The sequence below is a fragment of the Ranitomeya variabilis genome, chromosome 3 (genome assembly GCF_051348905.1).
Source record: "Ranitomeya variabilis isolate aRanVar5 chromosome 3, aRanVar5.hap1, whole genome shotgun sequence".
NCBI lineage: Eukaryota > Metazoa > Chordata > Amphibia > Anura > Dendrobatidae > Ranitomeya > Ranitomeya variabilis.
Genome location: NC_135234.1, coordinates 565,862,178 through 565,885,249, shown reverse-complemented (window position 1 = coordinate 565,885,249; position 23,072 = coordinate 565,862,178). Strand labels below are relative to the sequence as shown.

The window sequence follows — 23,072 nt, the reverse complement described above, 5'->3', positions numbered from 1 at the left end:
TACAGTTAATTTCTAGCTATGTATATACTATTACTTGGTATCTGTGCCATTGAATGAATGTCCTCATATGGGTAGGCTAAGCTACTGTTTGCTGCATTTCTACATTGTGGCTCCTAAAGGGGGATCTGTCTGTCTATATTGTTTATTAAGGCATAGAAATTGGGTTTGTCCTAATGAGACACTGGCTTTCACAAGAATGATTCCATTCCGTGACTAAAATGTATCATTCACAGTTGCAGAACGTAATTATGCAACACAAAAGTGGACAACTCATTTGAAGTAGCAGGTTTTTTTTTTGTTTTTTTTAATTCATTTCATCACTAGTCCTCCAATATGTCATTTAGGTAGTACGCCATCCCTTATTTCTGTCTGGAAATTCTTGGTATCATTCTCTTCAGTTAAGTCATGTTATCTTGGTAACCCCATTCCTTTATGTTCTCTGAAGAAAATCACCACCTCTGTTGCCAGAACTTCCCATGTGATGAAATTGCATAGACTTTAGGGAGACAGAATCTCCTATCATAGACAATGATGATGACTTCACAGCTCCTGACACACAATTAGAATATAGATCACAGTTCAGCCTCCTGACTTAAATACTTTTGAATACATTTGATTAGTTAGTATTTTATAGGGGAAGGATAATCACAGATTGTTCTCAGCAGACAGAGATGGTACCAGTTCTAGCTGATCGTGTGATGTGCTACTGCTTCATGGGATTTATAGCAGAGCATAGAGGAATAAAATGCAGGCTGAAAGCTAGGTGTTGTAGGCTGATGGGACAAAACAGAAGGCTGAAGGACATGGAAATAAGTAGACTGCATTATAAGAAAAGTGCATGTTACGGTCCATCGGTTTTGGGTGCTTTTTTAACTCTATGGAGCTGTTATTTTGCGTGGGAGAACTTGGATACTTTCCTCTGTCTTGATGGCTTGTGCTTGCTGCATATGAGCTTTCAATAACATATTAGGATTAGTTTCTACTGTACAGTTTGTGTTGGTGACAGAAATAAAATGCCATGTAGAGACCCAGTTGTGGCATCTGAGCTGACAAGTTGTGTTTGTGGGATGCAAGTTTATATCAGATAGGAATAGCATGTAGCACGGGCGAAATGCGATCCATGCTGTGCACTGCTGCGCTTTGCATTGTTAGTTTTATCAGTTTGGAGATTGTAATGTTCTCTTCTCAATCAAAAAGATGGATGTATACAGCATATCTGATATTTATAGCCGAAAAAAAAAGAAAATCTCCACAGCAGTCATAGTTCAGTAACAATAAAGCATATTTATGAGAACTTTTATATGTTTTAAGCAAGTTATAAAAGGTGCCTTTGCCAGGAAAACGTACAGCATGCAGTGAATTCTGAAATGCCATTAAAATGAAAAATGAAATGTTTTTACGCGTATTATGCCACTTTTGCTTCTTTGTCCATGTGTAAGCTGTAGTAGAAATGATGACGTGCCTCTTGTCTTCATGCCCATAAATATTGCAAATGAAATCCAAAGGCAATCTAAGGAAGATTATACATTATTGTATGCGGCTAATATTCAGTTCTAAGTATGACATTTTATTTTTCATTATATAAGGATGGTTTATAAGCCTTATTAATAATAGATCCAGAACATTGGGAAGAAATATAGATAACTGCTGGTTAAAGGGAACCTGTCACTAGATTTCTGCTGCCTGAAGCAGGGGCAGTGTCAATTAGAGCTTGGCCGGGGATCGCAGCCAATTATTTTGCAAACTGCAACGTTTAAGAAAAAATATAACTTGTAAAGCTGGCCAGGGACCGTAAGGTGAGACCTATCTGGTCTGGCATGGTCCCTTGCAGGCTTCTCCTTACGCCACTCCATGTGATTGACAGGCCTCCACTTTGTGTGTACTTAGGGAGAGATCCAAGTGGGCTGGGAAAAAAACGGCCAGGACAGCACCAGACTAGTTGGGTTTCTCCCGATAGTCGTTACATGGCTTTTCCACCTATGGCCCAAAAAGTCGCACGTTTTTTTTTTTGTTTGTTTTTTTTTAAAGTCACAAAAATTTGCCAAATTGAGAACACCTTCAGAAGCCTTACTCTAGGGGTCATCAGTTAAATGCCCCAGAAAAAAATTTAAAAGTCTCATTTCATGAATCTGTCTAAAACATCTGGCTAAAGCAGAGTTTAAAAGGAAAAAATAAAAGACTCAAAGAAGCGGAGAAAGTAGCGTGGACTGTCTATATCACTGAGAGCCAGGTTATACACTACCGTTCAAAAGTTTAGGGTCGTACTTTTAATAAGCAAAGGAGTTGCCAAATGAATTGAAAATCTAGTCCAGACATTGACAAAGTTCGAAAAAAAGATTTTTATTTGAAATAATTTTCCCCGTCAAACTTTGCTTTCGTCAAAGAATGCTCCCTTTGCAGCAATTACAGAATTGCAGACCTTTGGCATTCTAGCAGTTAATTTGCTGAGGTAATCTGGAGAAATTTCACCCCATGCTTCCAGAAGCCCCTCCCACAAGTTGGTTTGGCTTGATGGGCACTTTTTGCGTACCATGCGGTCAAGCTGCTCCCACAACAGCTCAATGGGGTTGAGATCTGGAGACTGGGCTGGCCACTCCATTAGATAGAATACCAGCTGTCTGTTTCTTCCCTAAGTAGTTCTTGCATAATTTGGAGGTGTGCTTTGGGTCATTGTCCTGTTGTAGGATGAAATTGGCTCCAATCAAGCGCTGTCCACAGGGTATGGCATGGCGTTGCAAAATGGAGTGATAGCCTTCCTTATTCAATATCCCTTTTACCTTGTGCAAATCTCCCACTTTACCAGCACCAAAGCAACCCCAGACCATCACATCACCTCCACCATGCTTGATAGATGGCGTCAGGCACTCTTCCAGCATCTTTTCAGCTGTTCTGCGTCTCACAAATGTTCTTCTTTGTGATCCAAACAACTCAAACTTGGATTCTTCTGTCCGTACATACTTTTTTCCAATCTTCCTCTGTCCAATGCCTGTGTTCTTTTGCCCATATTAATCTTTTCCTTTTATTAGCCAGTCTTAGATATGGCATTTTCTTTGCCACTCTGCCCTGAAGGCCAGCATCCCGGAGTCGCCTCTTCACTGTAGATGTTGACACTGTCGTTTTGCGTGTACTGTTTAATGAAGATGCCAGTTGAGGATCTGTGAGGCATCGATTTCTCAAACTACAGACTCTAATGTACTTGTCTTGTTGCTCAGTTGTGCAGCGGGGCCTCCCACTTCTCTTTCTACTCTGGTTAGAGCCTGTTTGTGCTCTCCTCTGAAGGGAGTAGTACACACCGGTGTAGGAAATCTTCAGTTTCTTGGCAATTTCTCGCATGGATTTCCTTCATTTCTAAGAACAAGAATTGACTGTCGAGTTTCACATGAAAGTTCTTTTTTTCTGGCCATTTAGAGAGTTTAATGGAACCAACAAATGTAATGCTCCAGATTCTCAACTAGCTCAAAGGAAGGTCAGGTTTGTAGGTTCTCTAATCAGCCAAACTGTTTTCAGCTGTGCTAACATACTTGCACAAGGGTTTTCAAGGGTATTCTAACCATCCATTAGCCTTCTTACACAGCAAACACAAAGTATCATAAGAACACTGGAGTGATGGTTGTTGGAAATGGGCCTCTATACACCTATGAAGATATTGCATTACAAACCCGACGTTTGCAGCTAGAATAGTCATTTAGTCAGCACATACGTTAACGGGCTGCTGCTAGCTCAAGTTCCAGGGTTTGCATCCCGCTAGCGCAGATAGAGCTCTGCTAGCTCTATCTGCGCTAGCAGTGACGGACCCGGAAACGCTGCAGCCCGCGTCTCAGGGTCCGTCACTCAATGACGGCACATCGCTCGCGCACGCCCATTGTGGGCGTGCGCTAGCGATGCGTCCGCCATTGCATTCAATGGCGGCGTTAACGGACTACGTTACACCGCGTTATGCCGCGGTGTAACGTAGTCCGTTAAACGGGTCACACTAATGCAGTGTGAACCCAGCCTAAGGAAATTTCTAAGTGACCCTAAACCTGTAACGGTAGTGTACAGTCAGCGCTCTTTCTACAGCGCAGCAGGGCATCGGCTCTCTCTGCTCAGAATAAAATTTCTGGTGTAAGGTACACCAAAACATTTCATGAATGTCGGGCAGGCATTGTCACACTTCGTCTCTCTCTAGGTCTGCCCATGGCCAGCAGATTCTTGTATGAAAATACCAAAAATCTCAACATTTTTGTGCAACTTCATGTTGCACAAAAATGTTATGGCAGTTGAAGGTGTTTTACGCCACAAAACTGCTGAAAACCACTTCATGAATCAACCCTTCTAGAGTTTTAGCTGACTTAACACAACAGTAGATTTTGCTTTATTGGTGCAGTATTAAGCCTTTGCCCCCTGGTGTTCCTTCTTTGTGTACCAGAACAGAAAGATGCCAACAAGCAGCTGTACTCCGTGATGGGCATAGGCTGCCCAGAGGCTGATGGCAGCTTTTCCTAGTAAACGCCTCTCATGTCTAGGGAGCTCAACACCCTCATATAAAATGTTGGTGATTTTAGAGTTTTTTTTCTTCAGGATGAAATACTATTTAAATGCTAAATATCACCTTAAAGGGAACCTGTCACCCCGTTTTTTCCGTATGAGATAAAAATACTGTTAAATAGGGCATGAGCTGTGCATTACAATAGTGTATTTTGTGGACCCCGATTCCCCACCTATGCTGCCGAAATACGTTACCAAAGTAGCCGTTTTCGCCTGTCAATCAGGCTGGTCTTGTCAGATGGGCGTGGTGTCTTCCCCCAGATCTTGCTTATTTTTCCGTTGGTCGCGTAGTGGTTTGCGCATGCCCAAGTCCAGAATCCACTGCACAGGGGAGGGAAAAGAGCGCGATCTGCGCTATTCCCCTGGTGATCGGTGGGGGCCAGCCTGATTGACAGGCGAAAACGGCTACTTTGGTAACGTATTTCGGCAGCATAGGTGGGGAATCGGGGTCCACAAAATACACTATTGTAATGCACAGCTCAGGCCCTATTTAACAGTATTTTTATCTCATACGGAAAAAACGGGGTGACAGGTTCCCTTTAAGTGCCTAAGTAGTCAATAAATTAAAAACCTCCATTATCCTGTGTATTTTTCCGCCGATGTATTCCATCATAGAAGGACTCATGAAGCTGCTGGATTTCACTCTGCTAATTAAAACTAATTAACACTCTGCAATATCTTCTAGTGACCAGATCATCATTAGACGTGGCACACGTCCTTGGCTTTTTCCTATGAAGAAAAGTCATTTGTAGTCAAATGAAGAAAATCCCGAGTTACATTTTCTACCGCGTGTTATTAAAGAAAAGATCACTTGATTTGAGAATGGAGAAAGATGCTACATGGCAGTAACATCTGTGATGTCTGACAGCGGTAACCCTTCATGATGAGCCATTCAGATGGAGAAGAGGGATGTCCCGTGCGGAGAGCCCCTATAAGGAGCCATTCAAGCAGCTGCTGTCACTCCGGACCGTGATATTAATGATCGCTGGTTCCACCAATGGTCGTGTAGCGTTTGCTTCGTTAGGGAACGCAGCTAATGTATTATACAAAACGCCGTAGGCCAAACACATTTCTTAGGCAATGTGAAAACGATTTTAGATCACTGCACTCCTGTATGACATATATTGCTTGCAGCATGCCCCTGTATATTAGTTTAGTTTTTTTTTTGTTTTGTTTTTTTAGCTCCTACATGTATCTGTATCTAAAAAATCTAAAAAATAATAATAATAATAATAAAAAAAAAAAACAGCATTCATTAGAATGAAGGAGCGCTACCGGCCCCTAAGGCTGTGGTGTGTCTGCTAGTCAGGAAACTGTCCTTTTGAAATGCATAGTACATGATGCCGTGCTCAGCCCGGCATAGTAAAAGCCTTCATGCTTCCAGATCACAGTCCATCCGTTGTACCAGCTTCACTCCGCAAATATATTGCGGAGTATTTACCGGGGTAATAATAGTTCTCAATCCTTCCCATTTAACAAGATTACTTTTTACAAACCCCTGGTCTCCATGTCATGATGACTAGGGAAATATTGTATGAACCTCAGTAATCTGCTGTCTGACCAGCACCTGCTTCTAATCTCCTCCACGGTCATTAGGATAAAAGGGAAGGATCCTCTTCATTCTCCCAAGTCCAATCTAGTGCGATCTGCATCTCCATAAAGAATGGCTACCAGCTCTTTTCTTGTCATGGTAATGGCTGTTTACCATGTTACCTCCCCGGGGACCAACCTCCAGAATTCTCACCCCCAAATCCGAGAATCCACCAGTAATTAGAAATCTTTAAAGGGAACCTGTCAGCAGATTTTACCGCTATAAGCTGCGGCCTCTGCCTTTCAGGGCTTATCTACAGCATTCTATAATGCTGTAGATAAGCCCCTGATCCGACCTGCAAGTGAAGAAAAGTACTTTTTATTATAAGCCGGAGGGCGGTGTCGCAAGAAGATGAGAGGCGCCGGACCTGCAATACCTATCAGACCGGACCGCCCCCCGGGTGAGTATAATATAACTTATTTTTCTTCACTTGCAGGTCGGACCGGGGGCTTATCTACAGCATTATAGAATGCTAGAGATAAGCCCTGAAAGGCAGTGGCCACATCTTATAGCAGCAAAATCTCCTGACAGGTTCCCTTTAAATTGGTTTTCCCACCAACAAAACTAATTTTAAAGTATATTTTAATCAATATGTATTGGAATATAATAATTAGCACAATTGGAAGTGTTTAAGGAAAATGTTCCTGTGCTGAGATAATCTTGTCAATGCACACCTGCTGTGTCTGACCATACAGGGAAATGATCTGATTAGATCACATCTCCTGGAGCGGGGAGAGGAAAAGAGTATACAGACATTACAGCATGGCATCACAGCTAATTCTTTTTGTGAGATAAAAAATTTCCCTGCCTTTAAAAAAAAAAAAAAAACGTTTTACCTCAAGGAAAGAATTGTTTGCAATCCAGTGCTATCTTGTCTGTATACTCCTTTGTGTCTCCCCCTGCCCAGGAGCTGTGGTATGATCAGACCATGTTCCTGTACGGTCAGACACAGCCATTACACAGCGCACAGCAGGGGCACATTTGTAAGAATATCTCGACCCATGAACATTATTTTTAAACACATCCAATTGTGGAAGTTATTATTAGTCCAAGATCTATTGATTAAAATTAATCTTGTGGGAAAAGCCCTTTAAGTTTCCTGAATAGTTTTTAAAAATGTTATTGCCCTGTTTCGATTTGCCGCCGTACCTCTTTCTTAGTAGAGCTCCTAGTTAAGCATGTTGGTTGTCAGCCATGTTTCACAGAGTCTTAAGTTGGGCTGATGTACCTTTTCAGAATCAAAGACAGTCGGGGGGCAACCAGTGTCAGATGGAATAGTGAGAGTTCTCTTTCCGACCCAGATTTCTAAGATCTAACACAGTTTAGTAGTTGTTCTTCAGTGAGGAAAATTTGATATTTGTTTTTCTTAAATTGCATGTATATGGGCCTAAAGATAATTTTTCAAATTTAAGTTTCTTTAAAAATGTTGCAGTTTGACTTTTACAGGCTTGCGACACATAACTATGATGTGGTCTGTGGTTGTAAATCAGTTGAGAGGAGCTAAGAAAAACACTGATAAAAGTTATAAACTCCCCATTAAACCATCATAGCGGGCTTACTGACAGATTCTTAATGTATCTGTTAGCCATCACCAGGAGTGTAACCTTGACCAAAAGCTATAATGGAAAGACTTGCTTTCTATCCTAGTTTTGGCTTACAAATACCGACAGAAAATATTCCGCAAAGAAAATGGCCTTAAGTCTTTGGCCCCTCTTCTTTTGTCCTGTTTGAGCCCATACAAGATCCCCCCCATATGTGCCAGAATGTGAAACGCTAAGAATTTGCTGTATGCAGGTGGACATGCCGCTTTTCCTGGCAAATTCATATTTTTGCTACACGTTTAGAAAGTTGTGTTGATATTGAACTTGATGGAGTCATACAGTACATTTTAAAAATCTCTATATTCTTGTACATTTTTCAGTCATTGTGCTACATAATAAGGGACAGATGATGAAGCAGTTTGCTCCCACTCTGCTAATTAAACTAATTAACGTTCTCCATGCTTTCTGGTGACCACATTATCATTAGAGCAGTGGCATGCGTCCTTGGCTTTAGCAAAATGTAGCCCATAAAGAAGTAATTTTCCTACTGTCATTAACACAAAAGGCATGTTTCATAAAGACTGGATCAGTTCATCTCAAAATCGTGACCTCAAAACATGGTTTGTTCAATAATGCATTGTGCAGATGTTCTGTAATCTAGGTGTAGGTTTCCATTCTGATGCACAGCCTTGAGGAAGCTTTGGGAATAAAGTAGCTCTCTTTCTCATTTTGTGATTTGGTTGTACATCCAGTAAATTATAACTTAGTTCCATGATTCTGGGCACCAAAAGGAATGGATTATCACTCAACAGACTGGTTGGAAGTTGTGTTGAGACATTAAAGGGACTCTGTCACCTGAATTTGCAGGGAACAATTTTCAGTCATGTGGGCGGGGTTTTCGGGTGTTTGATTCACCCTTTCCTTACCCGCTGGCTGCAATATTGGATTGAAGTTCATTCTCTGTCCTCCATAGTACACACCTGCGTAAGGCAAGATTGCCTTGTGCAGGCATGTACAACGGAGGACAGAGAATGAACTTCAATCCAATATTGCAGCCAGCGGGTAAGGAAAGGGTGAATCAAACACCCGAAAACCCCGCCCATATGACTGAAAATTGTTCCCTCCAAATTCAGGTGACAGAGTCCCTTTAAGGATTAGGCCCCTTTCACACATCAGTTTTTTTGCCATCAATCACAATTCACAATGGCAGATTGTAAAAAACTGATGCGAAGGATTCGTTTTTTCGACGGATCCGACTAGCGGATCTGGCTAATTGGATCGGAGCATGCTCAGTAAAAAAAAAAAAAAAATGGAATCCGTCTCCGGATTCCATCATTTGACAGATCTGCGCCTTGGGCTTCCATGTTAGCAAACGACGGATCCGTCGCTGTCCGTCTTTTCGACGTAGGCAAAAAACATTACAATGTCCATAGTCTCCAGACGCTGGACAAACAAATTTTGACGGATCCGGCGAACGACGGATGAAATGTGAGGCCATCCATCGCAGTCCGTTGCTAATACAAGTCTATGAGAAAAAAAACGATCCGGCGGCATCAGTCGAACATCCCTTCGGTGGATATTAGCTACTCACAGATGGCACCCTTATAAAATCCAGCTGCTGTAGAATCTCAATGAGGATGACCCAGATCGGTGCGCTGAATTTGCAGAATGGGCAAAACAAAAATTGGAACAGGACCCTCCGTTTACACAGAACATTATGTTCAGTGATGAGGCAAACTTTTTTGGGTGGGCCATTTATTTGGATACACCTAAATAACATGGGAATGGTGACCGTTTTCTTGCGTAGGGTGTCTTGCATTGAAATCTGCTGTAATGACTCGGGTATTGTGTTCACCAGACATGAACACAATTTCTATCCGCTCCTCACATATTAACATGTCAATGGCTGTAGACAAAGAGAATATTGTAAATAACTCATGAAAGAATAAAGTTACATTAAAACCAGCACAACATTGTTTTTGTTGTGAAATTCTCAAGAAGTTTGATGTGTCACATGACCCTCTTCATATTGGAAAAAATAAAGTTGGATCCAAAATGGCCGACATCAAAATGGCCACCATGGTCACTATCCATCTTGAAAAGTTTTCCCCCTCCCATATACTAATGTGCCACAAACAAGTTGATATCACCAACCATTGACATTTTATTTAGGTGTATCCATATACATGGCCCTCCCTGTACTATAGCTGGGGCACAATTGATTGTGGAAATGTGGTTGGTTAGAAAGGAGCTTTGAAGAATAAGTATCAAGAAATATTGGATGCGATAGAGTTGTGATATTGTACAGTATGTTAGAGAAGGGGCTCTGAAGACCCTTCGGCATTGATGGAGTCTTCTAGTGACGCAATTTATGCTTGGTACAATCTAGTAAGAATAAACATATTTATCAGCAATAATTTAAGATTATCATAGAATCATAGTATGTACAGTTGGAAGGGACCTCACCGTGTCCAACTAACTGCTCAATGCAGGATTCATGAAACCATCTCTAACAGATGTCTCTCCAGCCTCTGTTTGAAGACTTCCATTGATCAGTGAAGGGCTAGAAGGAAATAAGGAGCGCAATAGGGTGTTATCTGGGTATAAAGAGATGGATTCCATTCAAATTTCATGTGGTATCTTGATGAAGGAGCCGTGGTGCGCCGAAACGCGTTGGAATAAAGCCACTTTACATTGGATAACTCAATTGGACTTCTAATTTTATGAGCGGCGCAGAGAAGAATCTGTCTCTATATCCCATTTTTTTATCTTAAGACTTCCATTGAAGAAGAGCTCGCCCCTCTTGTGGCAGGTGTTCCACTCATTGATCACCCTCACTGTCAAAAAGTTTTTCTAATAACTAATCTGTATCTTTTCCTTTTCATTCCATTGCTTCTCGTGTTTCCATATGCAAATGAGAATAAGGATGATCCCTCTACACTGTGACATCTTCAGATATTTGTAGACTGCTCTTGCGTATCCTCGTAGCCTTCTTTTTTGCAAGCTAAACATTCCAAGATTGTTTAACCAATCCTCGTAGGAGATACTTTGCAGTCCGCTTACCACCTTGGTCGCTCTTCTGTGAACTTGCTCCAATTTTTCAATGTCTTTTTAAAATGTGGTGCCCAGAACTGGACACAGTATTCCAGATGAGGCCTGACCAAGGAGGAGTAGAGGGGAATAATTTCTTCATGTGATCTAGACTTTATGCTTCTCTTAATGCATCCTAGAACTGTTTGTGTTTTTTGTTGCTGCATCGCTCTGTTGACTCGTGTCCATTCTGTGATCTATTACAGATTGTTCTGTTTGTTTTGAAAATAATTCACAAAAAAAACAAATATTTGCTCTTTATAGAAGTAGTTTTGGTGGTCCCAGTAACAATCACACTCTCATTCTTGTTTGTGGATTGCAGGAATAAGTGAAAAAGTTAAACTGCAATACCAGACTTGGGCATGCAAGAGAAAGGCCCTACTTTTAGTGGGGAAAAGGCAAAAGCTTACCCTCCACCATGATGGCTTACTATTCAGATGTTGTTTGAGATCACACTAGTGAATTTTCTTTTTTTTTTTTTTTCCCCTCCAGAAACAGCACCACCATTTTGTTCCCTTCTGGACACCAGTCACCTCACTATCTCTTTTTTTTTTTTTGTATGATTTTGCTTGAAAATGTAATATTTAATAATTATTCTATAAAGAATGTCCTTCTTCTGTTTTAGGTCTGCTGCTATTCTTTAGAGGGTTCGTCAATTATCTCAAAGTACGGAACATGTCGGAAAGTATGGCGGCTACTCATAGAACAAGATTTTTCTTCTTGTACTAGAGGTAAGTCCTTAATCTGCAGCGAAATGATCCTAAGAATCCGTTTCTATTCTTAGAATGGGAAGATCATTCTCTTAATGATTTCATCAGTAAAGGTTGTAAAATTACAAATCGCTAGCTCTTTGTAAATGCATCTCCGGTAGCCGGCTGCTAAAATGTGTTTGATTCTTCATTTATGTGAAATATTGGCAATATTTGCTTTCTAGTCATTCGTTCACTTTACTTTTAAATGATCCTTGAAGCGTAAATTAATGGACATGCGTTAAGTGTTATAAAATGTTTAATGTACTAGGCCACCAGAATTGCTTTCACATCTATACCTCAGGAACACGGCACCTTACAACGTGCGGCTTCCTTGCCCCAAAGTGAAAGCCGCTTGCTGCTTTGTATGCTAATCCACTGCCTAATCTTTAGAGATTTCCACTGCACGTTATACCTTATAAAACCCTCACTGATTAGCATGTACGGGAGATGAACATGGACAGCTAAATGAATTGTGCATTTTCTTTCGTTTTTTTTTATTCCTAGAGCGTTGAATATTTATAGACACTAATGACGTATATTACACTCCCAGAAACATAGACATGTTGATTTAATATAAAGGACGTCCTACAACCTTCACAAAAATATTCTGCATAAAATTCACACCAAGACACAGCCTATTACCTAGAAGTGATGTTCTTTGCTGCATATTACCAGCATCTGCTGTTGATGATCTTTCTGGGGGTTGTGTATAAGAACCAATGTAATTGGGCATGCAGCATCTAACCTCTGTTGACTTTATTCGGAAGCGCTCCTGGGTCTTATAGATCTCCTGTGTGTTTTCCGAGGCCAAGGACTTGTCTCTTAGCCAGCCTAATGCTGCTCTGCTCTGATGAAGGACAAGAACCCCATGATAGATAGCTGTACATGGGTATCTGACTTGGCTAAAGACCTCCATAAACATTAGACTAATTTCTGCTGAACCCACCGATATCGATAGATTCGCACGATGGACTGATGTTTATGAGCGGGAGGGGGTGCCGGCTAACTGCTATCGCATTATTTTTATGGAGATAAAAAAAACAAAGGGAACCCATTCTCATACCCAACATGGAAGCACTTGGCCAAACAATCCCTCCTTTGTATGGGAGAGTTGTGAATGATCATTCGTCTGACAGCATCTAATGTGTCTGGCTAGCTTTATATCCCTGGTCTGAAATGGTGATAACTTATGAGAAACTATCCGAGATGGGTAACCCTTGTGAAAGTTTCTTCTGGAGAGACTTAATTTGCATCTTTGTCTTTGCACCCTTGGCTTATTGTAATGAATGCTTGTAAATATTCACCCCAATGTTACAGACTCCTCTTAAAGGTACCTTCACACTAAACGATAACGATAGCGATCCGTGACGTTGCAGTGTCCTGGATAGCGATATCGTTGTGTTTGACACGCAGCAGCTATCAGGATCCTGCTGTGAGATTGCTGGTCGTTGCTGAAAGTTCAGAACTTTATTTCGTCGCTGGATCTCCCGCTGACATCGCTGGATCGGTGTGTGTGACACCGATCCAGCGATGTCTTCACTGGTAACCAGGGTAAACATCGGGTTACTAAGCGCAGGGCCGCGCTTAGTAACCCGATGTTTACCCTGGTTACCATTGTAAAAGTAAAAAAAAAAAACACATACTCACATTCCGGCGTCCGCTTCCCTGCACTCCTCCTGCATCCTGTGTAAGTGCCGGCTGTAAAGCAGAGCGGTGACGTCACCGCTCTGCTCTGTGGGAGATGCCGGAGATGTTCGGCGCTGACACAGGATGCAGGAGGAGTGCAGGGAAGCGGACGCCGGGCACCGGAATGTGAGTATGTGTTTTTTTTTTTTACTTTTACAATGGTAACCAGGGTAAACATCGGGTTACTAAGCGCGGCCCTGCACTTAGTATCCCGATGTTTGCCCTGGTTACCAGGGGACTTCGGCATCGTTGGTCGCTGGAGAGCCGTCTGTGTGACAGCTCTCCAGCGACCACACAATGACTAAACAGCGACGCTGCAGCGATCGGCATCGTTGTCTGTATCGCTGCAGCGTCGCTTAGTGTGAAGGTACCTTAAAAATGATCTGCCATGGAAGAAGTTTTATTTTCTTTTATTTTTTTAACACTTTACATACAATCCCCAGCATCTTATATCATGCAGACTGTGGTCCTAAGAACTCTCACAGTAGTCCATAAGCTACAACGCAAAAGCCGCTGGTAGGTTGGTAGGCTGAAAGTGAATGGTCACGTCAGAGTGTAGAGGTGGACAAGCATAATAATACCATGTTTGTACATTAAGGATTGTTCCACAACAACAACTTATAAAGTGGCTACGTTCTAAGTGATAAGTTGCCTATCTCAGGAGTTTCCACTACTAAGACTTTCGCTGCTCTTGAGACCAGTGGTATCTGGGCCCCAGGTTTGAATGGACTACTTGTTAGAACACGTACACTGCTGCTTCATTTATGGTTTTTGGGACTGATGGAGATAGCCAAACACAATACTGCAAAGAAGCTGGGGAAGGAGGGCTAGGGTTGCCTTTCAGTTACGAAATCTGCACTTAAATACTCATTAAAATTGGCCATTTTTCCACACTACATGGGAGTGCATTGGGCTTTATTGCCTAAGGCTAGTTTCACACTAGCGTTTTGAGGAACTACTGAGGGCTGCGGACTTCCTCCGTGAAGCCCCGCCCTTGGCCGCACCTCTGCCGCTAGCTCCGCCTAGTTCTGCATGCAGCCTGCATGCGGCCTGCGTACCTATCTTTAACATTAGGTACGCAGGTCGTGCCGCTGTATTTGGTTGCTTCCACATGCGTCGTTTTGACGAAGTGGCGACCAGCGTAGAACGCAACTTTTTAACAATTTTTTTTTTCTCCGCATCATCAAAACGACGCATGCGAAAGCAACCGAATACAGCGGCACGACCTGCGTACCTAATGTTAAAAATAGGTACGCAGGCCGCATACAGAAGTAGGTGGAGCTAGCGGCCGAGGGCGGGGCTTCACGGAGGAAGTCCGCAGCTCCTCAAAACGCTAGTGTGAAACTAGCCTTATTCAATTGATCAGAAAAAGATACTCATTTTCTCAAATGCTATGTTCATTTTTCTTGAAGATTTCATTCAGCAGAAAGCCAATTGTCAGTCTTGGATTACTAATGCTAAATTTAGATAATTAAGAAAAACTCAAAGCAAAATGCACACACAAAATACCCGGGTAATATGTGAAATATAATAGAGTAAAGATACCCGCCTCTGTGTGTGCCTACATGGATAGTTCAACGAGGACAATCGGAAAATACAATCAACAACAGAGAAAAACACCCAAAATAAGTCCAGTGATAGAATAAAATAAAAAATTTTATTTAAATACCAAAAATGATAAAAAAAGAGGGGGTTGGTGGGGACAATACCAGAACTTGAGGGGCACACCAAGGGGACTAACAAACTGCAGAGTATAGAGTAGCATAAAATAAATAAATACATAAAGTAGGAGACGGCAGTGAACATGTGCGACAATTAATTTACCTGAAAAATTACGAAATATGCTGCCACTTCTAGAGAGGTGCAATAAAAGTGCATACAAAAGGTGGCATAAGTAAAGTATAGATTTTATTCTATCACTGGACTTATTATGGGTGTTTTTCTCTGTTGTTGATCCTTATAAATTTGTACATGAATTTTTGTGAGCAAATACAGAGCATATGATAAAAGCCAAATTATGATGACTAGTCAACTGGGTCAGGGAACCTCCAAAGCAGCTAGTGTAATGGGTTGTTACCAACTCGCAGTAGTTAGTTTCTGCTCAAATTACAACAAGCGCCCTGGCCTCCAGTTAATGGGCACCCAAGACTCTTTGATGAGCTCGGTGTGCTAAGGCTGGCTTGTCTGGTCTGATTCCGCAGAAGCCCCACTGTAGCCCACATTGGTGAAATACTGGCTATGCTAGAGAGCCGTTGCAGCACAGATGGCATGACAGCTTGATGTATATTGGGTTACCGACTGGTCAGAGTGGCCATACAGGGCACATGACCATGGAAGAATAGAACATGGCCTAATCTCATGAATCATAATTTTTTACATGTCCGTTGCTTACCTGTGGGCCAGATGGCAAGAGAATACACTGTGGGAACAAGGCAAGTTGGCATAGGCAGTGGGATACTGTGGGAAATGTTCTGCTGGGAAACTGATATAAAATATCTGATACTAAGGTCTAGGTGCCAGAAAGCACTGGATGCCTTCACAGGCCTTGTGGAGTCCATACCTGACTGAAAGTCACTTGTAGTATCCCAGCAGCCTATCTGAAGGAAACCCACTTGTGGTGACCCATAAAGGCTACCCAGACTTGTAACATATGGCGAAATGGAAGTCATGCTACAGTTATTTCCATGGTCATCAGTAGAGTCTTCAGCTCTGAAGTCAAAGGTTGCCACTTGTTCAAAGTCGCTGCCAATCCTAGGCCTACAGTTTTATTAATGATAATATTGACTGATGGGACAGATGGCAATCTAAACAAATTTTTGTAAAAAAAAAAAATGTTCTGTGCCTACACTTATAGTTAGAAAAATCAGATTAATTATGGTGTATCTTGACTGCTTCAAAGCAGCTTTTCTCTTCCTTTCTGTCAGTTCAACTCCAGTCTAGTTTTGAAGTATGTCACATTTGACAGTCCAGTTATTACTGACACACAGCCCCACAACCACAGTCTTCTCAATGGTGACTAATGTTTGCATGTTTCTACCACCCAGTCTTTTCAGATTGCTTAAAGGGGTTGTCCAATAGAAAAAAAATGATGAACCCCATTGAAAACCTCTGGAATGTAAGAGGATGATGGATAGGCACAAGCCATCAAACAAAGAAGAACTGCTTACATTTTTGCGCCAGAAGCAGCGTGAAAGACTGGTGGAAAGCATGCCAAGACGCATGAAAGCTGCGATTAACAATCATGGTTATTCCACAAAATATTGATTTCTGAACTCTTCCTGAGTTAGAACATTAGTATTATTGTTTCTAAATGTTTATGAACTTGTTTTCTTTGCATTATTTGAGGTCTGAAAGCACTGGGTGGTTGTTTTTTTGTTTTAAACCGGTTTTCTTTGTCAGGAAAAAAAATACAAAAATTATTGCTTGGATATTCAGAGACATGTTGTCAGAAGTTTATAGAATAAAAGAACAATTTACATTTTACTAAAAAATATACCTATAAAGAGAAACATCAGACAAACTGAACATTTTGCAGTGGTCAGTGGCAATAGTGCGTATAAATAACCTAGGGTGCGTGGTAAACGCGTTTAATTAAAAAGAAAAAAAAAAAGTGTAAAAGCCATCCTACAAGTGCCGAGGTGTACCCTGTCGGGATGGTCATTGCTTCTAGAGCTGGCCAAGACACCTGGAACAGCCTCCTTTCGATCCATCAAGGCGCTAGATGACAAGTATGCCTTAATTTTTTATTATAAGTGTCCATGCCTTAAAAGTTCTTTTTATTTTTTATTTTTTGCTTTTTTTTTTTTTTTTAAATGTCCATTGGGCGAATTTGTTTTTAAGCTTCCATTTTTAAACTCCTTCTTCCAAGAGTCATAACTTTTTTATTTGTACATCTACATAGCCATGTGATGGCTTGTTTTTGTTTTTTTGTGGGACAAGATTGTAGTTTTCATTGAAACGATTAATTTTACCATAAACTGTAGTGAAAATGGGAAATTCCAAGTGAGATGAAGTGGTGAAAGAAATTAGAATTTTGCCATTGTTTTAGCAGCATTCATTCTGCATTTAAAAACATGACTTTTCAGGTCTCTCCTGTTATGGCAGTGCCAAACGTGAGTATCTTTTTATTTTTTTTGGAGAGGGGCAGTACACAGAATAAAGTAGTTTGTAAATAAAAAAATAAAAATGACCCTTACTTTTTTCATTGTTGACACAGTGGTGTGAGAGCTTGTTTTTCATTTTTTTTGATGCATGATGACCAAAAAGAATCAGCACTTGAGGTATCTCAATAATTATTTCTCCTCTCCTTTTAATTACCATATAGATCAGGGGTAGGCAATTAATTTTCCCGTGGGGCCACATTAGAGACTGTGACTTGTGGAAGGCTGAACCAATAGGCCAAAATGAATTATACTCACGATTAATATCGAATATTATTGATAATTTTTTGAATATTAATTGTATCACTTAATGTTGAGCAGAATGAAGTATGCGGATATCCCCCTATATATCATTTGAACCCCTATAAATTATTTGTATCGTATGAGCCCCCCAACATCCCCTTATATGCGGAATGAGCTGAACACAGTCTCCCCCATATACAGCATGAGCCCCACACCGCCTCCCTCATATGTGGCATGAGCCCCACACAGCGGCCCCCAGATGCGGCATGAACCCCACACAGCCTCCCCCAGATGCGGCAAGAGCCCCACACAGCCTCCCCCAGATGCGGCATGAGCCCCACACTGCCTCCCCCAGATGCGGCATGAGCCCCACACTGCGGCCCCCAGATGCGGCATGAGCACCACACAGCCTCCCCCAGATGCGGCATGAGCCCCACACTGCCTCCCCCAGATGCGGCATGAGCCCCACACTGCCGCCCCCAGATGCGGCATGAGCCCCACACTGCCGCCCCCAGATGCGGCATGAGCCCCACACAGCCTCCCCCAGATGCGGCATGAGCCCCACACAGCCTCCCCCAGATGCGGCATGAGCCCCACACAGCCTCCCCCAGATGCGGCATGAGCCCCACACAGCCTCCCCCAGATGCGGCATGAGCCCCACACAGCCTCCCCCAGATGCGGCATGAGCCCCACACAGCCTCCCCCAGATGCTTCATGAGCCCCACACAGCCTCCCTATAGAACTGCATGATGCCTCCCCATGCCCACCCAAACATGCCATACACATGGAAAAAAAAAAAGCACCACCACATTCTCACCTGGGTCCCGTTACCCGGCGCTCTGCTTCTCCCTGCCTCTGATGCGCTGACTCTCCACAGTACACAGCTGATCTGATGAAATGATGTCATAGTGTCAGCTGTTTCACGCGCTGATTGGTGGAGGAAGTGGCCGGAGGCCGCTCCTCCACCAACGAAGTCAGCGTAGATGGAGACAGCGATCGGGTGGGCACCTTTTTCCAGACCCACGGGCTGCACTTTGCCCAGGTCTGATATAGATTAATTTGATATTTTCAAAGATTGGCCTGTTACCAAGTATGCGTTTATTATTAGTTCATTTCTTTATTTTCAACTGGAGGAAAAAATGGGGTGAGTCAAACCCTGATATTAATTTCTTTTTGTTTGTTTTTGTGCATCTTAAAACTTTATACATATACTTCTACAAACATTTTTTTTCAGTCCTTCTAAGCAACTTGAACCTTGTTTAATCACTTGTAATACAGACTGCAATATGTCATTACTGCACTATATAGTGTAACAAAAAAAAGAATCTTCTATAAAGCAGAACCCATAGACGTGACTTCAAAGGAGCACAAAGATGACTGTGACTGGGGCCTTGCTGCCATGATAGCTTATCGGGGTCCTGTGGTCTCATCGTAGGAGGCTGATGTGCGTTCATACAGCAGAGCCATCTAAATGCTTCTGTCAGAGATGGCGGCATCTATATAGTCACACAGCAGTGATCGGAGCGAGCTCCAGTCTCTGCTGTTAGTCAGGTGGTGGCTCTTTAGCGGAGTTGGCACCTGCCATGTGTAGAGCGCTCTCCGTTCCTGAGCTCGATCCGTACTGCACCCAATGTAAGACATACCGTACATCTATGTCTCCTGTTTGGAGGGGCTTAACCGACAAGATGCCGATGGCCCATCTAATGGGAAGCGGTGCTTTTCTCTATCCACCACAATCATTTTAAATACATCTTAGTAATTAATTTCATGCATATGGACTGTAGGAAGGTATAGTGGCCATGTATGACACAGTTTCTGTAAATGTATGACAGTGAAGCGTTCCTCGGCAGTGACAGCAGACTGTGACTCAACCATCAGCTAATCGGCAGAGCTGCTGTTCTTCGGTAACCCTACTAATATATACCATTCTGTTATTTCTTTGTGTGACTGGTGGTATTCAGTCACTAATGAGTCTACTTGCACGTTTCTCCGGGTTGATGTACTCGGTTAACATAACCTAATGGTAAACTTGTTAAGTAACAGACAGTAGACCATTGATGTCTTCTCGGGAATATCTCATTACTTTTTTTTATAGATGTCTTTGAAAAAAGTTTCCAAACATTTTTAAGAACTGAATAGTTGGACTAAATTTTTCTTTCCCTTTTAAACTTTTAACTTTCGGTGAAAGCAGTACATCTGATTAGCACAGCCTGCATTTCAGTTTGGTATTACTTTGAAGTATTGCTAGTATGTTTCTATTTTTTTTTTTTTTTTTGCGTCTAGAGATATGAAGCGCTGTCATTTCTGATACGGGGTCATGCAGCAGTTCACTGTGATCTCGTAGAGTAGAATTGATTCTGTGCTGTTCTGAAAAGGGTCCGGCTAGTAAAATCTGCCTTAAGAATGCTTTCTTTTTCAGCATTTTTTATAGCGCGACATATTTAACATCACAGATGTGTCACAGCGGGAAGTAACGGTACATTTATACAAAATATTGATCTCCGCTTTGCTTTTGATTTCAAATCTCTGTTATTTTTGTTTCCTTTTAGGCAAAAGCAAGCAGACATTCCTCTCTGTATCCAATGTGAATCAAGAAGGTGTAGAAGAGGCTAGATTAATCGACTGGAAGATACTAAGCAAGAAAATGAACCTCTCGGTTTCCAGCATCTCCCGTTGTTTGATAGAATTGTCGAATATCTCTGTAAATATCTCCTTTTCCGATTGCACATTTGCCAAATGGAAGGTTTTCCAGATCTTGACAGCCCATTTTTCAGATCCTAGACTCGCCATGCCGCATGTTAACCCTGACCTGTACCATCATATTACTTAGTGGTGTTCTTCACCTATGTTTTTTTCCTTTATCACCGGTACGAGCAGATATTTCAAGTATTAGCCAATTTTGCCGAGTTAAGCAGCAAAATTGTCATCTTTTTTTTTTCTTTTTTGCGCATACCATTTCTGCATGAAATAAGTTTTTCTTAAAACAAAGGCACAATTATTTTGCAAAAAGAAAAAAGCAGAAACAAAAACAAAAACCGACTTGACTTATTGTAAATGGGCGTCTCCAAAAGACCATTTGGCAAGTTCATTATATGTAAGCGCTATGTTAAGTTAAATCTGAATAATATATGTCTATTTTTACGAACGCTACTTTTTCTTTTTGTATGACTGAGTAGAACGTAGGTTCCTGATTTTTATAATGTGCCATACAATCACTTGTGGTCTCGTCAGATTGCATCATTGTCTTATGTGTCAGTCTTACCGTGAGCAATGCTGAACAAACGAGCGAATGACCTTCAGAACATATCGGAAAGCGTTCAGTTTCCACGTGGCGGGTGAGATCCGCTCAGAGCGTGTCTTTTGAATGCCTCGTTACTATACCATAGACACCATGCATTTGCCAAAGTACCAATCTTCTTACCAGCCGTTTAGACATTTGCCCAATATCCCCAGTATGTAGTCAGACCCTCTCTTGAGCAGGAAAATTAGTTTCCGAGTGCCAAGAAAAATAGTTTTGGCACTCAAGGAAAAAGAGGGGGATGCACAGACTGGTAAGCAAGAGGTTAAAACCGAGAGCCTCTGCGATCAACTAACGCACTCACAATTTTTAGCCATTTTTGTTTTAAATGACTACTTATTACACTGAAATCCTAATGGGCAGACGGATCAAATTAGGAAGCGCCTATTCAGTGCCCTGCGGGGAGATAATGGCGGCAGCGCATAGCAATACTCTCATGTAATATGCAGGAGCAATGTGTATTGTGTCCTCTGTAGGGGCAGACGTCTCCATTATTTATTTCCCATGCAGCCTTATTTTCCTGTCCAGTTATTACTTCTGGAATGATAGCATTTTTTTGTAATGCTAATTAAGCTGTTGAACATTTTATTGCTGGAAAACATAATCTCATCTCTTAATCCCATCTACTCTGAGCGCTAATTTTGCACTTGATTGGAAATGACTGCTCCATCTACTGTGGCATGGGAAATGCAAGAACGTAGCTTGAAGGGTTTAGCCTATTAATTATAGTCATGCAAACAGTCCTGAAAAGCTGTTAATGGGTATTTTAAAGTAATATGTTTCATACTCTTCTCAGAATTTTTTTGCTTTCATTTGCTCTCATGATGTGCTGCTGGGGATTTGCCGTGGATAAAATCGATCACCTTCCCCCTCTGGCAGCTGATGATTTTGTCATTTTTTAAAATTTCCCCTGCAGAAGGCTCTGCTCCTAAAGCTACTGCAGAGGCAGTATTGGATTTCTTTTTCTGAAAACAGGGCAGAAATCCGTCTATATTGACTGCTTTGCAGTGAACAAAAGATCTCCGTGTGGAGACCTGGCTGTTAGGTAGGAGCGTGATTAAGCCTGAGTGTCCAGCAGAACCTGGCTCATTACATGGAGTGCACTTAGCTGTATTCTTATGTAAAGTTGAAACATTATTCTATTTTTTGATCTATAAATTAATGATTACTGGTGGGACAACCCTTTTAAAAGTTTGTATAGCTGAATTTCATATTCTTTGCTGTATTTTTTTTTTAGTTGGAATTATTCACTTGCCAATTTTTGTAGGTCAAAAACACTCCAGCCAAATGTTAATTTAACACTGAAATGCCTACATAGCGTTTTTGTGTTTTATATTGGTTTGCTTTTTTTGAGGGTGTTTTCAAAACGCCACATGCTTTAGATATGGGGTGTTTTGTTGGCTTTATTGCCATAACCTTCACTATAGGGCTTCAAAAGACGAAACAGAAAAAAAAACCGCATGTTCAAAACATTACATCATAAAACCGCTGCTAAAACGCTTCTAAAATCCTCCTCCTAAATGCGTGAAGTTCATTACTGTGCTCACAAGCATTAAAGATAGTTCTGTGTGAATGAGCCCTAAATAATTCCTATGAATGTAGTTTTTCTCCTAATTGTGTGCCATGCCAGGGATGGCATAAGTTGCCATGGAGTGAAGTAATGTAACTGGAATATGATTTGGGAATAGTGTAGAATGGGTTTGAGCACTTCCGTATGTAAAATATGAAATCCTCATAGAAATATTTTTTCTCTTGCTTTCTTGTGATTGTCCAGGTTTCCGTATACTATAAATCTATTGTGTGTCTTTAACATTAGGGATTATTTTTATTCGCATTCTGTCTGCTGTATTAATGTGGCCAACCATGCAGAATAGCGAGTGTACATAAAATTAGGAACCAGTAGTTCCTAGACATTGTTTCTTCTCCTTCAGTGGAATATTCAGCTGGAGACATTAACCTGGCCCTACCTTTGGGTAATGATCCTTTGTGGAAGAATGTGGAGAGACTATTCTCTATTAGCGCTGTCGAGTATGTTTAGTGATACGTATGTGTGCATAGAAGTTGGGTTTCTTCTGTCTCCATCTATATTCCAAGGATAATAATACCGCAAAGCCAAACTAACCTCATGTTATCACCAAATGCCAATGTGGACAAAGTCTTAGGCAGAACCACTAACTCTCATAG

The 23,072-nt window shown here is 41.5% G+C and overlaps 1 protein-coding gene across 2 annotated transcripts in view; it reads left to right on the top strand.

Moving 5' to 3' along the window:
* Positions 1-22,513, top strand: part of NDFIP2 (Nedd4 family interacting protein 2) — a 112,854-nt gene extending 90,341 nt beyond the window's left edge. The window contains exons 7-8 of one of the 2 annotated variants that reach the window (XM_077297185.1): positions 11,375-11,480; positions 20,140-22,513. In XM_077297185.1, the coding sequence (XP_077153300.1) occupies positions 11,375-11,478 (104 nt within the window). In that variant the 3' untranslated portion in view covers positions 11,479-11,480; positions 20,140-22,513. The remainder of the gene's footprint in view (positions 1-11,374; positions 11,481-20,139) is intronic. The other variant, XM_077297184.1, reaches the window with a different exon arrangement.
* The last annotated feature ends 559 nt before the right edge of the window (positions 22,514-23,072 follow it).